The following is a 16,165-nucleotide window of genomic DNA, read 5'->3' on the forward strand; positions in this document are numbered from 1 at the left end:
GTCTTCAATACTTAATTGTTCCAACAATCACTACTAGCGACCTACAATGAATGATGTAATAGTTTTATATAAATTAGATGACTTTTAAAATATATTTGTTTTACTGGGTAAAACAATGATTTGTGAAATACTTATGGGAATTAACTCCAAAAAAAAAAGGTAGAGAGTTCAAACGATATAAAAGCAAATTTATGTAGTGCTGGGTAGACATTAAAAAATCTATTGCAATAATAACATCTTTCTTGGGTCTTCAATCAATTCCTTAATTGTTCTCAAGAAAATAACAGCTTCACGGCCATCTAAGACTCTGTGATCATAGGTTAAGGCTAAGTACATCATTGGTCTGGATTCGATTTTACCGTTAACAGTGACAGGTCTTTGCTTGACACCATGTAAACCTAAGACAGCAGTTTGAGGTAAGTTGATGATTGGGGTACCGTATAAAGAACCGAAAATACCACCGTTGGAGATAGTGAAGTTACCACCGGTCATGTCTTCTAAGGTCAATTTACCGTCTCTGGCCTTCTTACCTAAGTCAGAGATAGACTTTTCAATTCCTAAGATGGACAAAGATTCGGCGTTTCTGACAATTGGAGTGACCAAACCCTTTGGAGTGGCAACAGCGACAGAAATATCAGCGTAGTCTCTGAAAACCAAGGTATCGTTATTTTCGATGGAGGCACCGACGGCTGGGATATCCTTCATGGCTAAAGTAGAGGCCTTAGCGAAGGCACCCATGAAACCTAACTTGATACCGGTCTTTTCCAAGAATTCGTCTTTGTATAATTTTCTCATTTCCATCAAGTTGGTCATGTCAACTTCGTTGAAAGTGGTCAAAGAAGCGTTAGTGTTTTGCGATTCCTTAAGACGTTCGGCAATTCTCAAACGCATTCTGTTCATCTTGACTCTTTCTTCGTTTCTAGAAAAGTTAGTGAAGGTGGCTTCTTCACCGGACTTGGAAGTTTCCTTCTTGGCTTCTTTCTTTGGTTCTTCCTTCTTTGGTTTTGGAGCTTCCTCCTTCTTTGGCTTTGAAGATTCTTCTTTCTTTGGAGCAGCAGCTTCTTCTTTCTTTGGTTCTTCCTTAGATTCTTCCTTCTTTGGTTCTTCCTTGGCTCCGCCAGCTGGACCTTCACCTTCTTCGATCTTCACTAAATCTTGACCTACAGTCACGGTTTCTTCAACCTCAACCAAACGTTCGGTGATAGTACCACTGACTGGGGCATTCACTTCGACATCAATCTTATCAGTCTCAATGGTGGCAATAGTTTCATCTTGGTTGACAAAGTCACCGACTTCCTTAAGATATTCCGATAAAGTACCTTCAGTGATAGATTCGGCCATTTCTGGAACCTTGACGGTTTGAGATGCAAAACGCTTAAAGCTCAACATGTTAGAGTTCATTCTGCTCACATTTTTCACGGACTTGTAGCTGTCGGTTTGAATCGATCTGGTCATCATGACATTACCAATTTTGGCCCCAGTTTGCAATACTGGCTTTTTGCAAACACTAGGTAAGCGACGAGTAGTGGTTTTAATACTTCTGGACAACATTTTTATGTATAATTACAGAATTGAGTATCTAATAATAAATGAATAGTTGAATAAATAATAGTAGTTTGCTTTAATTCATCCCGTTGGCTCCATTTTTCTTCACTATTTCTGCGGCTTTGTGTCACTTTAACGAAATACCTTTTTTTCTATGGTCGGAACATCTGCCAATTCTATTCCCGGGAATATTTCATAGCCAAATAGGTTGCTTTGATTGGCTCACGTCGCGCAAAACCTAGCATTGGCTCCTCACGACCCGGAGTTTTTCGTTTCCGTCGAACATGGAGAGTAGAACTACTGCCGCAAAACGACCTTAAGATGAGTATGCGCTCAATAGAGACAAGAATACGAGAGGTTAAAAAAGTCCGGGAATTGGTTCAACAAATAGGAGATGAGGCAGGGGCCGACACGGAAGAAAGAAATTAAGGTATGAGGGTATGAGAATAAACGAGGACAGGGATAGAGACGTTAGGATTCGTACAGATGGGGGGAACGGCATTTTGTGTAGACATGAGAAGGACTACTAGATGACTAAAGGAGTGCTTGGGGTATTAAGTGAGTGGCGAAGGTGGGGATTGAACCAGGCGTGTCTCGGAAAACAATCATGGATACGTGCCGGTGTGTTCTGTGAGGCCAGCGACTGTGCCAGTGATGGTTGCGCATGCGGCGTGCTGGGGTGTTTGGAAAACTGCCCGATTTGGAATGCGATATGGCTATTGAGCCATGGAGGGTAAAGCAACAAGATCATCATCAAGAGAAGGCTAGGATGGTTTACGGGTTGAAAACGTGAAGAAAGCTTTGATTCCATTCACTGATAGAAAAAACGCATTGGTAAATGACACGAAGGCCGTTGGAACAGGACCTTAACAAGTATTATGATGATAGGAGAGTGATAAGCGACTTGTCAAGATTCGAATATAGTACGGGAGGTCCTAGAAACCGATCGCGTAATACCACACCAACATCTATTGATACTAAGTCGATGACGGACTCAAAGTATGGGGATTTTGGTAATGAAACCCAATATCATGTGGATTCAACGAACCATGGCTATCTCAATGATATATATAAACACTATATGAAACCGTCTTTTGGTTCATTTAACGATGCCGATAATTCATTCGTGCCTTATCCTACATCGTTGAGCGACAAGGATAGCAAAATACTTCTTCCTTATAATAACAAGGCGGCGTTGGATCTTCCCAGTTTACCCTCATTCAATACACTTCATATCGACCAGTCTAACGATACGTTGTGCTCAAGCTCAAGTACGTTACCAAGTAAAACAAACAAGGAATTACCTCCAATAATGGCTACTGAAGAATATGTGAAGCAGAACGAAAAGGATACGGAGTCAGCATATACTCCACAACCTGATCTACAAAGCTTGTCGTCTCGAAGAAAAGATTTGGAGCATGATTTGATAAAGAAAGTTATGAATAGACCAGTAGCATCATTTCCTGTCGGAACAATGACTGGGTCGCAAATATATGGTGATACACATGTTACCATCACAGCAAATTTCATTCTATACGTGTTTGAAATAATCATTGCCATCATAGTCGTGACTCTATGCAGTGTCCTTGCTCAGAAGGATAACAAACTAGACAACAGTGTTTACCGGTACCTAATTGCAGATGGAATAGTATCACTTATAGTGCTGTTGTTATTCATAACCACTGTCATCAATTTCGAAAAGCGGAATGGGAATTTTTATTGCCTAGTGGCAGCAGTCATGAACTTTGTTTCTTTTGTTATTGCCATAGCAGTGCTAATACCTAATTCCAATTGCGCAAATGAATCTATCTGCACCATGAGAAAAGCTGCTGCAGGATTTATCATAATATCGTTCTGCTTGTGGTTGAGCAATCTCGTTATGTTATTAACTACATACTATATTTCAAACTTGAACCTACTTCAAGACATAAACTTTGATTACAGTAACAGAGGTTTAGACAGTAATTACAATGAGACAATACAAAACAGGCCAGTACCATATATAGAGCCTACTAGTCCAGACTCTAATCAACCTTTACGAGAATATTTACTTAATGAAAATGGGGAGATGTATGAGGTTCAGGATCCAGCTCAAGTTATAGGGCGAAGTAAAATTATTGTGTATGTATGAAAAATTTATGATCGCAAAATTTTGCAACTTTTTGTGGTTCCGGCTAATATCACAAAACAATATTATATCATTATAATTGTACATCCTATCATATAGATTTATAATTTACATTCAACAATATAGATCATGGTGAAATTAAACGACTTAATTATATTCTTGTGTTTAATCAGCCTAGGATGCTCAATAGCCTTAGATTACCGGAAGCTTGGAATAGACTTTCCTTCGAGGACAAATCTTCGCAGCCTAAGACGCATGAAGAAGAATTCCGAAACAGAATTAAGGTCATTAATGTCCCCATTTCTCAACGAAGAGGCAATTGAAAAGGATAGTGATCTCACTGATCAATTGTTATTGGTGCCTAGAAATTTATTAAAGTCCGGTATCTTGACAAAGCTAGGACTCGAATATTTAAATCAAGATAGCCATTTGTTCAATTTGACACATAAATACCAGAATATTGTTATTCCAAAGGATTCTAAAAACTTATTTATATTCAATACAACTGATAATTTAAGCATTCCCAGGAGAGCTCAGAATAGATTTGTGGAACTTATTCAAAGAAGTGCACCATTTAACCTACCACAGTATATGAAGTTAGTAAATTTTTATGCCGTTATTCCAAGGGAATATATGGCTTCTCATTATAATTCAAGTAAGAATAATTTAGAGTCTGTGCTCTCAAATGGGATTTTGGAAGTTCCAGCTTCTAAATTACCGATTTTCAGAAGGTGTATCAGCGAAAATAAACCATTAATGGTTTTCCTTTTCAATAGCGGTAAATCTGATGATTTTAAAGCTTCATCGGGGACTATAATGAACATAAAAAACTATATAACAAGAAATAGACAGAAGGCTAGCGTGTCAACATTCTTTGATTCATTTGCATACAATTGGATTGACAAAATCAATTATTCCAGCTTAATTCAATCAGTCTTCTGTACAACGAACAATAAAAACATGGATGAAAGTTATTGCTTGAAAGTTCAAGATAAGCAAACTATTCATTTATTTCCAGCATTTTACGATATAGCAAAACGTTCCAGAACAAGACACCATTTAGTCGATTTGCACCTGAGGCAAGACGAGCAGGACTTACCAGAACATTTGAATGCCAACCAAGCAATAAAAGAAGCCGGTGATATATTATATTCCGCAGCTCAGTTGATAAATGGCACAGTATATAAGTTTGCCGGTGAACGATTTAGCAATGCAGAGCGTTTTAATATTGATGCAAAGTCGAAAATTCATAAAATACAAGACAAGCTTGGTGAAATACCAGAAATATTGGGAGATATCAAAGACACATTGGATGATCCAGATCAAAGTCCTATTATAAACAATTACGACGGCTTGAAAAAGATTTTTCAACTCGATAACGGGGAGAATGATGAAGTTGTGCATGAGAGTTCATTCCCTTCTTCAAGACGCAGAAAGGCAAGACTTGCACGAGGCCTGGAGCAATTGGCAAACCGAGGCCACCAAAAACCAGATGGCGGATTTCTGTTTCCTGCTTCGCTAATTAAGTTTGCTGATTCAATCAAAACAGCCCCCCGAAAGAAATGGTATTCACAGGTCATATATTCACCTTTTAAAATAGACGATAATCTAGGAGATGAATCCTATAACGAGACTGAAGATATCGATAATGATATCTTACATAAAAGGCTGTCTATATTCAGCAATGACGAAAACTGCGATAAGATAACATGGTATAATATTTTTCATTATAGCATATTTGGAAAACCACACTTTTGCCTTGATTAAAATTTAGACTTCTTAGAATAAATAAAACATACATTTTTTACAATTCGAATATACAACCTTTAAAATACATAGATGGAAAGCGACTATAAAAATAAAGAAACAATATAGATCACCATAATACAATTTCATAATATCATATGAAGTTCACTCTATTCCCATTTCCATGGTCAACATTCTTGCCATAGGCAGTATTATACTTACCCATAGCACTGTTTGGATTACCAACAATAGTTGACGTTGGCTGAGTTGGCTCAATTGATTCTAAATAATAGGAATCTCTATTACCTCCACTATCAGAGAACAGGTTAGAATTGAAAGCATTTTGATGCTTGTTATTCTGTTCTGAAAAGGCATCCTCATCATATACAGATTCCTCTTCATCATAGATAGCTGGCTTACCACCATTCTCATGTCCTCTCATAGCTGTTGCACCCAAGGCCATTAATTCCATATCATCTCCGTCTTGCGGAACTTTATTCATATCTTGCTCTCCTTTACTCTTACGGTCAAACCTTGGCAAGAATGAAACTCTGTCATCCTTCATTGGTTGATATCTTGTATCAGGGTTCTTATATACCAAAGCTAAAACACATGTAACGATGGTAAATAATAATAAGAACAAGGCAAATACAGCATTCAATATGAAATAAACAATAGCCATAACAGAAGCAACAATATGTGGCTGTTTGAATATGTACGAAAAGAACATAAAGAAGAGTGCATTGATAGCGTTAATGACTGAAATAGTAATGTTAAATGCATTCGTTCTCTTATCCATAAATGGTCTAATCCAACATAAAAGGATACAGTAGACGAGCTCAATGGCAAAGACGATAACTGATTGAGGCTTTCCTTGTCTTTGCATAACTGCAACAAACAATGATTTCAAGAAGATGTAAATCAAATTGATCATCACGAAGTAATAACAATCAGCACGGAAGTGAACATAAACAAAACCGAACTTATTAAGGAATTTATTATCACCATATAATAAGTATGCCGCATTCTTAAATTGTCTGACAGATCTTCTACCTAATAAGTAGACCCTTATGGCTGCTTGAATCAACAAGATCAAAACTACTGCTAACAAGAAAACGGCAACAACGACAGTTCCACCAGAATCATGTGTTGTAAATTCCCAGAGGCACATTACAGATAATTGTGGGAATGCAATCAAAAGTAATCTATAAAGGGATCCTTTAATGATATAGCGCCATTGCTGTCTATATTCATTAAATTTTCCTTCATTTATAAATTTAGCACGAATACAAATTTCCATAATAGCCTTGAATGCAGATATACAGACAACCAAAACAAAGGCGACGAACAATAAGAACATAATACTTGTCATGAACAAACTGGTAATTTCAATGCCAGCCAAATAAGAAATTCTTTGAATACCTCTTAAAACTAAAATCTTTGAAGTTAAATCATCATCCTTTTCATTGACCGAATATAATGAGGAGTCCAAAGTATCACTGTAACCAAAATCATCCGAATCAAGGGAAATACTAGCTCTCTTGAAGAGGGTTAAATGATTATTAGTTCTTTGTTTGTCATATAAGTTTCTCATGAAATACTCTGCTGACCTCTTAAATTTATTCTTTTGAACAGAAATTGACAAATACGACGATGCAAGTATATCGGTTGGAGTACCACCTGTTGCTTGCATATACCAATTTGCAATGCTTTGGACAAATCCAACTTTAATAATACCTAGAGACCATTGGAAATTTTGGGCCCATGCAGCTGCAATTGGTGGAACCTTTGCGACCGCCATCATAGATGTTATAGCCAATGATTGGAAATAGACGAATAAAGACATCGAGTTTGAAGCAATGTGGGCCGCAGTGTTCGAATGGCCAATAATCGAAACAACACCAGAAGTAATGACCCCCAAACCTGAAATAGCGGCAATAGGCCATGCAGCATACTTAGTTTGAACAGTCTTACCATTACTCAATACTGCTTCAACACAAGCATATTCTTTCGACGAATCCAGGGCATCATACACAACCACCCTAACTCTGGCATCCAAATCAGGAATAGTATACGCTACTCCAGGGATCTGCTTTGTGATAGATGAACTGAGCTTGTAGTTTGAGTTCAATTCCATATGTCCACTTGTTAATGGACAGATAGTTTCAAAACCCAAGTCACAGAACGAGATATTATGGGTCAAGACGTTAAGTCCGTACGCAATAACATCGACCTGTGCTGCAATCTTACCATCAATATTCGAAATAGCGGTAACATCGAAATAAACTTTACCACTATCTGGATAAAACACCACATCAAAATGCGACGCCGTAAATAATGAATCTTCCATACATGTCAACAACGATGTCGATTTTATATAATTCCCCTTCTTATCCTTATCTTCACTGGCTCCCATTGCCACCCCCATTAACATGGTGACTAGCACCCATATAATATTCCACTTCATTTTTTGATTTCTCTCTTTCTCTGACTATGCGCTGGAAAATGTTCCTGATCTCTTGTTAACAATCAATAATTCGTTGTAAATGCAAACGACTACCACAAGTATTATCAATCACCGTTTATCGCAATATATCCGATATGTGTACTAGAAACTGTATCACTTTCCGTACCAAATTTTATTCGATTTACTACTCGAAAAAAGGTATCAAGGAATGTTTATTCACTGGTCGAATATGCTTCTCTAAGTCTCCTAATTGAGCAAATTATTTCAAATCCAAAAAAATTCTTTATCTGAACGGACCAATCTCCTATCTATCTCAATATGTATACTAACTGACGATTATATACCAATAATTTTCAGTAGCCCATATACTAAACAAATCAATCATCTACCATATTTTCGAAGTAGTGAACGTTTTGTGTGAGAATATTAATATACAGGATTAGATTCACTGCTATTTATAAACAGCACAGATTAAGCAAAGCCATGCAAAGGGGATCTACACCACTGGACGTTGGCTTTATTGTGTTCTGATATACTGTGCCCGCTAGGTTCCATAGGCAAGAGTACACGTAATAGACAAGGTCTCGTTGAAATCTGGTATAGCCCTGTATTAGGCTATAGCAAATTGGTATTTAGATATGTATTGCGCCACAATGGAAGACACTGTATATTAGATATGAGCGTCAAGGAAGATTTTATGTAGCGTGCATTGGCGATGGATGTAGGCGTAAGGAGGTCAGTATGAGGAGAGTAGAGGGCAATATGAGGCAATAGAGGATATCAGAGGGTGGGTAGAATTATATAGGGTGATATGTAGCAATATGGGGTAAGTCGAAGAAACAGGTAAGTAGAGACATGTAGGGCGATTCGGAGCCCATATTGATGAGGTGTGATGTAGGTACAAAATTGTAGTATATCTGTAGAAGCGTTAAGAATACAGGCGTAGAGTAAATTGGTGTTGGTAGAATTGAAGTAGTAAAGGTAGAATGAAGATAAAGAGGATAACGCATAATATTGACCGTACACTGTGTAGAGCAAGACAAGATAAATAGACAAAAATGTATTAAATAAGTACACGCATAATTATATAATTCCATGCATCGCATAAGTATTCGCTAGCAAACTAATAAGGAATACCGTTTGTAATACGCTGGAACTCGTCGTAACCCTTCGTGTAGTAAGATTCCATCGATTTTTTGATAAGGTGTCTCATATAAAGGGCCGCCTCCTTTTCAGACTTGTTTGGGACAAACCTCGACCTCAACTTTTTGATGGTTTGTGGTTTAAAGCATGGCAAGCCGCTTTCGAGCATCGGATTCACGGATCTGACAATAGTTTCCATGTAGGGCCTACATGCCAAGAAACCTTTAACACAGAGCTCTTCGAACCATTGGAATGCTTGGGTGTCGGAACGTCCTCCTAATACCAAGACCATTTCGTGGGTCAATTTGAACGGCGCAACTTCGAATTTCACACCACCAGGTACGATATCGAAGCAGAAACCGAAATCGATATGTAACACATGACCTTGATCGTCGTACATAATGTTACCGTTGTGACGATCTTTAAATTGTAGAATATACGAGATGATGGAATACGCTGCCAATGACTTGATCAAGTTGTTACGCGCTTTTTGGAATTCTATCGAGTTTTCAGGACCAAATTTGGTTGTGAAATATTCGTATAAGCCATTAACTGCTTCTCTACCAAGCATATCTCTCGATACTGAGTTAGGAAGTACGTCGATAACACCACAGCCTGGCGCAGTAGCAGTCACTCTGTAAGGGTAAACAAACAAGTCCAAACCCGCATTGGACCAAATGGTTCTGAAAACCGAGATAAGTTGAAGTGCCAAAACATCTTGTCGACAATCATCACCAACTTTGAAAATAGCACTTTGCCATTTTTCGATTTGAGTTACCACACGTTCACCCAGTTCATCTACATCAAGAACATCCTTTTTGATCTTAAAAGTAGCCATGAATGGTGCCTTTGCATGCGACTGTAAAGGTTTTCCTGATTTTCGGTTAATATCTACAACCACTCCATCAGGGTTACTTGGCAAATATACCCCTGGCTTAACCTCGATAATAGCCATTTCCTCATCAATTTTTACCTTCTTTTCTGCTTTGGACTTCTTGATGTAGGGCTTCAATTTACCAGAGATACTAGTGACTTCATTAAAGAAGCCAAATTCCTTTTCGTAGAACAAAAAATCCTCTTTACTCAAGGATTTGAGCATGGAATTTTGGGTTCTATCAAGGACTGGTTTCAACGAGTCTGGTTCTGTAGAATCTTCATCCTTATAGCTGTTTGCTAGCATATTCCAAATAATTTGGTGAGCAAACAACTGTGAAACTTTAGCAGTTTCAAGAATAAATCTTTCAACATATCCCTTTGCATCGAATCTCAATGATTGAACGATTTGTGGAACATAAAAGAATGTCAAATTGGTATCATGATGCTCTAATGATCTCATGGTATATTGAAGAATATACGGGTTGCTACCAAATGGTGGTAAAAACAACGTTATCGCATCAATAGGAGACAAAGGTTCCCAAAATAATAAATGATGAGAAGGCATATTGGTTCCACCATTTATACCAATAAAGTATTGCACAGCATCAGGATAAAATATAGCTGGTAAAGGAGTTTCTGTAATCAAATGCTGTAATATTTGATCCAAATCCTTAAGTTTGTATCTAAGAGCCAAATTTACGGCTAATATGGGATCTAACTTATATGCGTGAGATACATGGATACCATTAATGTGACTGGACGTAAATGTTCCTTTTAAATCACGAGCATTTATTGGGTTTAACCAAACAGAAATTTTTGAAACCTCATCATCAAGGAAAAACATAATAAGTACCTTCTTTGACTCTAATTCACTATTCTTCATAGTATTTGTATGTGACACTAGACGGGCAGTTTCCTGCAATAAACTATAATCGGCTTTAGTTTTGAGAAGATTTGATCCAAATGGGTAACTTGCTCTCTGTCTAAACCATGATAAAATTGCATCGAATATTGCTTCAGTAAGACTGAAAACACTTCTGGAACCTAATTTTATATGGTAATTTAAAACGTGGAAGGCAAATCTAATTAATTCAAACCTCACAATTCTAGCAATTGGGTGGAGACTTGCAATAGCTAATTCTCTTAAGCCAAAGTCGACGAATCTAGTAAAAACTTTAAGTAAATGATCACTTTGATATAAAGTAGCTTCGAAATTTGAGGCGAATAATTTAATTATTTGCAAGTGAGGATCAAAGCTCTTACTAGTTGCATGACCAAGTCTGTTTACTACTTTCAGGTCACTTGGACTATATTCCATTTTTGTAAATTCAGGATTGCAAATATCATGCTTTGTTGAATATAAGCCTTGCTTCATTTTAATTGATGTTTCCCATTTCTTTGCTATTTCAGACAAAAGGATAACAGATAAATTAGGACGCTCTTTCATAACAGCAAACCAAATACCACTCGCCGTTTTCATAATAGACGACTCAAATATAGCAAACGGGATTTCAACGAGATATCTGATTATTTCAGCAGAATTGCTGTAAGAAACAAGTGCTAAACCAGCAAGCTCACTTAGCAAGTCAATAGTCTCATCGTTTGATACAGAGTGTTGTCTGTCAGAAATCTTCCGCTTAATTTCGATCACTTTTAGACGCATCGTATTGAATGCATTCTCAGTATCATCTTGCGAGTGCAATGGAACTTTGTCCATAAGTTTACTTACAAGGTTGCTTCTCCAACTTAACTGCGAAACAAAAACGGGCAAGGTGTTGAAATTCTGAGGAACAAACTTTGAAACGCTAGACAATTCCCTATCGTTCGCTAAAACACTGCCAGCCATTTCTAAAGCAAACGACACACCATATTGGACTCTTTCATTAGATTGAAACGTATCTAAGCCAGAGATATAAGACTGAATTAACGCTTTCACATCAACATTGCACTTAACTAAAATCAATTTCATCCAACTTTTTGCTTTGTCATGGAAACGATTGAAAGTGTCATTACGCCATTTATATGAATCGGACAAGAGCAATTGTATGCCAGTTCTTTCAGCACGGAATGAAGTTTTAGGCTCATATTGATTTTCATCAGCGTCGACAATGCTTTCGAAAAGGAGTGTTAATAAGTCAAATAGAGCAAACAAACTTTTATGATGGCATAATGAAGAGGGAATTCTATTGATCATGGTATCACAGGATTGTAAGGCGGCATCCTGTAAGTCTTCAAGTCTATGACAACAGAGTGCCAACATACATGTTAGTTGTTCAGCAATATTTTCCGAGGTGAATTGTGCATTACCTCCATTGTTGACTAGAGTAACAAAATCTTCAACAATCTTGTTAGAAATGTTACCAATGTACTTATCAATGCTGCTAGTTGATATAGAAGGATCAGAATAGTATTGCAAAATGGTCGAGCAATCTCCTGATTTAACTCTCAATGATTCGACAAACACAGTAGCTGAGACGAACATCAATTTCGGGTAGGAAATGGTCCTATTTACTTCAAATATGTTACCCATGATATGTCTATGATCCTTGACATTGTGATTAGAAGATCCTCTTCTTAAAACGGTATTTAATTCCAAAGATGTTTCTGTTCTATCCCAAGATAATTCAGAAGCTAATGGCGGTGAATTATATGCAATTCTTTCTAATTCAACTTTATACTTCTTTACATTTTTTGAATTCATGGAATAGCCGTGAACTACCATATTAAACCAAATATTTCTGAATAGATTAATCGTGGATGTCTCATTAATGCTTAATGGAAGCTCTCCTTTATGAACATCTGGCAAAAGCTCTGCTAATGGTTGCAAGTAGATTCCAATTTGATCACCAATTTCGCTGATCTCAGTATGTGGTCTATGGTGTTCCAATACTCGAACTTCACCTTTGCTAATAATTGCTTGTAAAATTTCACGCAAGTAAGTCCTAAATAACGGATTATCAGGTTTAAGCTTATGAGATAAACTTATTCTTGCTTTGATCAAGGAATCTAATAAACGAGAATTTCCTCCTTCTAATGCATCAAGAGATAACTTGTTTAATAGCCTAGACAAGATAATGAACTCACGTTCTGGCAAGAATGGAGCACACGATACTAAGCCCTTCAACAATATATCTCCAATTCTTGAATTTAATTTGGCAGTTTTTTGAGATAAGATGGTAACAGCTAGAGTACTAATAGTTTCATCATTACAAGCTTGCGTAATATCAATAATGGCAATAATGGCATTCTCACAAATCTTCATATAATCAGATTCTTCATAATCGCCAACCGATGCTTTATCGTGAAAGTTAGGCTCAGTCTTTTCATTCACTAACGAGTTCATTGATGTGAATCTAGAAACACTTCTAGATATGTTCAAGTCTCTAGCCGCAAAACCATCTGGAGGCCTTCCTAATGCTGTATTTCTCTTGATTGAATTTCTAGCTTGGACACCATCATCACCGATAAATAATAAATTCGTTAATGCATAAATAGTAGTAACCACTGCATCCTGAGAAAAGCATTTACTTGCTAAACCCACACTTTTTGAAGAAATCAGACAATACGTAGTATCAAATTTAGGGTTTGCTACCAAAGAGGTAAATGCCCTGGTAATTGGCGGTCCGACTTGCTCATCTTTGAACACTAATAAAGATCCCAATTGAATAACACTTAAGCCTAAGTTGATATCCAACATAACATCATAGATAGATAAGCAATTTTTCAAAAATTTCTTTGCAATTGAAATATCAACATTATCAGTAAACATACCACAACCAATTATATGTAAATTAATAGACTTAGCTAAATAACCAGTTTTTAATCTATTGAAAGTCGAATAAACAATATAAGTCTCACCCCTATCCAAGAATTCCATTTTTTGAACTGCCATGTAGGATAATTTATCGATAATGTTCATATGAAATTGTGAAATGTCCATTAATCCAGCAGGACTCTTCAGATCATAGCTAGCATTGTCATCTTCATACAGCTTAGAAGCCTTAATTAATAAGAATTCCAACAAAGGTGTCTCCGTATTACCAAGAATAGAATCAATGATCGAGCATTGCAATTTGCTTATACGTTCAATATAAAGGATAGGAGAAAACTCAGAAACAATATCTCGATCTAACAACGAAGAATACTCATTAGGTTGAGAAAATAAGTTGTTGGAATAAATCTCTGCTTCATTCAAAAATTCAAAATTATCGATACAGGTGTCCAACGTGGTAAAGACTTTGAATGACTTTTCAGAATAATGAAAAATCCATGCATTCTTAATCAACCCTTCAATAAATCCCAAAAGTGACATATAATTGGAAAATTCAAAAGCGTTACGAAATAATTTTTCATTAAATTCCATGAGTACATCTAACACTTTATCAAGAAGCACGAAATCAAATTTACTGCCTAGATTAATGGCAGCCGTGGTTAATTTCTCACCAAGTAAATTCCAAGGGGAACATTTGGGTGTCAAATTAAATACGGCATTGGAAAACTTCTGATTTGGTAACTCTAATAAATATAATCTAATCTTGTCCAAAAGTATTTTTGCTTGTTTGGGAAACTTCATATCTGAAGCTGTTGATTCACACAATGCAATTAAAACTTCAAACTCTTTGGGTGAAATGGCAACATCTGATAGCTGATTTTTTTCATTTCTAGTTGTATGAGACAACAAATTGAAAAAATCGTCTGTTGACTCGCCGTTATCTTGTAAACTGGTAGGGGAATTTTCAACTGATAATTTCGCTAACTTCTTTAAAGCGTCTCCCCTAATTGAACCACGAGGAATTCCAGAAAAGTCCATTTTTAAAGTATCTATGGTATTTTCAGACTCGGAATATCAATTAATAAGTAAGACCAGTGAATCAACATAATGAAAATCTACATATGCTAGGTAAACTCTTATGATTTTAACAAACCGACGCGTGCACGTGAATATGAACTATAACTACTACTACTAAATAACTTCACCATTTATCCATTTATTGTTATTATATAGAATCTAATATACAGATTATATGATACTAAGAGACTTTGAAATAGGTATTAGCGAACAGGGAAACGTAAATGGAGAGAACTTAAAAAGTGAATTCTCGTATGCCCAGTAAATTGTGCGGATTGAAGAAAATACTCCAATTCAAATCCAGAAGTAAAATATAAATGATTGAATGCTAATAGACAACCCAGTGGTAAGAAATGTCGTTAAGAAACGTTACAAATCTTAAGACAAAACACCACTTGCCAGGAAACAAACGAAACAACACTATGCTTATGAGTAAGTTTCGATCAAAGTATCTCTCAAATTACCAGATATAGAGTCTGGTTGAGCATCTTGCAATCTAAATATAGATTCAACAACGGATAATTCTGGAGCAGTGGTATCTAAACCGGTGACGGCTAACCAATCGTTAACGACCATTCCAGCACCAACAACAGAAGAACCTCTGTTAACAGTACCAGCAACTAATGGAACTTGTAATAATGATGACAATTCTTCTTGATCCTGGATGGATGTTTGTGGATGCACTAAACCACCTTGGTTGGACAAGGAACAGTATGAACCAACTAAAACATTACCTGCAATAGTTTGACGGAAAACTTCGACACCCAAAACATCAGCGATCAATTCTTCGGTTTCTCTTTCAATATCTGGGTGGACCAATGCAACGTAATCATTACAACAAATAACATTACCCAAAGCTGATAATCTTTCTTCAACTCTTTGAATTTTGACACTATCAGGTAAAGAGTTTCTTAAATGCATTAATTCTTGATCTGTTGTTTGGGTTGGAACCAATAAACCACGTCTGTTACCAGCAGTCATTCTACCGACTATACGGGTACCAGCAATAGTGGTGTGGACAATTGGGATAACATCACCTAATTCAGCTTCAAAAGCAGAATAAAAGTTTTCTGAACCGCCGACGGCGACAAGACAGTAAGAGTTGGTTAACTTGGAAAAGACACCAACTTCGTTAGAATTTTCAAATTGTGTTCTACTAGCCATAATTACTAATTAAAAAGAATGATTAACAAAATATATTAAAAGTATTAGGGTCTATATATTTGATGATGTGAGATGAGTGAAATTTTTTTAGTCATATGTCATGTGACCATATAACACAAAAATATTCCCAAATAGGTTAGTTGCAATCATAATGATTACAGTACGATCATAATGTTTTTCGTTGCTATTGTAGCCTATTGGGAGCCGGGACTCCTGAAGCCTGTGAATCTGTAAATAAGGGAAGAAA

General features: G+C 36.6%; 6 protein-coding genes across 6 annotated transcripts; 2 read left to right on the forward strand and 4 right to left on the reverse strand.

Annotated features, from left to right (window-relative positions):
• Positions 1–219: 219 nt before the first annotated feature.
• On the reverse strand, positions 220–1,551 carry KGD2 (alpha-ketoglutarate dehydrogenase; the record flags this gene model as incomplete). Its single annotated transcript, XM_015610292.1, has 1 exon — positions 220–1,551. The coding sequence occupies one exon, from the start codon at positions 1,549–1,551 to the stop codon at positions 220–222; it is 1,332 nt and encodes a 443-aa protein (XP_015468860.1).
• Positions 1,552–2,383: 832 nt separating this feature from the next.
• Positions 2,384–3,676, forward strand: AC631_01463 (uncharacterized protein; the record flags this gene model as incomplete). The annotated part of the gene is made up of 1 exon (XM_015610293.1): positions 2,384–3,676. The coding sequence occupies one exon, from the start codon at positions 2,384–2,386 to the stop codon at positions 3,674–3,676; it is 1,293 nt and encodes a 430-aa protein (XP_015468861.1).
• Positions 3,677–3,964: 288 nt separating this feature from the next.
• AC631_01464 (uncharacterized protein) lies at positions 3,965–5,440 on the forward strand (the record flags this gene model as incomplete). Its single annotated transcript, XM_015610294.1, has 1 exon — positions 3,965–5,440. The coding sequence occupies one exon, from the start codon at positions 3,965–3,967 to the stop codon at positions 5,438–5,440; it is 1,476 nt and encodes a 491-aa protein (XP_015468862.1).
• A 133-nt stretch (positions 5,441–5,573) lies between these two features.
• On the reverse strand, positions 5,574–7,853 carry FLC2 (flavin adenine dinucleotide transporter; the record flags this gene model as incomplete). The annotated part of the gene is made up of 1 exon (XM_015610295.1): positions 5,574–7,853. One exon carries the CDS (start codon positions 7,851–7,853, stop codon positions 5,574–5,576), a length of 2,280 nt encoding a protein of 759 aa, XP_015468863.1.
• A 1,156-nt stretch (positions 7,854–9,009) lies between these two features.
• STT4 (1-phosphatidylinositol 4-kinase) lies at positions 9,010–14,715 on the reverse strand (the record flags this gene model as incomplete). Its single annotated transcript, XM_015610296.1, has 1 exon — positions 9,010–14,715. One exon carries the CDS (start codon positions 14,713–14,715, stop codon positions 9,010–9,012), a length of 5,706 nt encoding a protein of 1,901 aa, XP_015468864.1.
• A 465-nt stretch (positions 14,716–15,180) lies between these two features.
• Positions 15,181–15,918, reverse strand: AC631_01467 (translation initiation factor 6; the record flags this gene model as incomplete). Its single annotated transcript, XM_015610297.1, has 1 exon — positions 15,181–15,918. One exon carries the CDS (start codon positions 15,916–15,918, stop codon positions 15,181–15,183), a length of 738 nt encoding a protein of 245 aa, XP_015468865.1.
• Between the last annotated feature and the right edge of the window lie 247 nt (positions 15,919–16,165).

This window comes from Debaryomyces fabryi, assembly GCF_001447935.2.
Source record: "Debaryomyces fabryi strain CBS 789 chromosome Unknown contig00020, whole genome shotgun sequence".
NCBI lineage: Eukaryota > Fungi > Ascomycota > Pichiomycetes > Serinales > Debaryomycetaceae > Debaryomyces > Debaryomyces fabryi.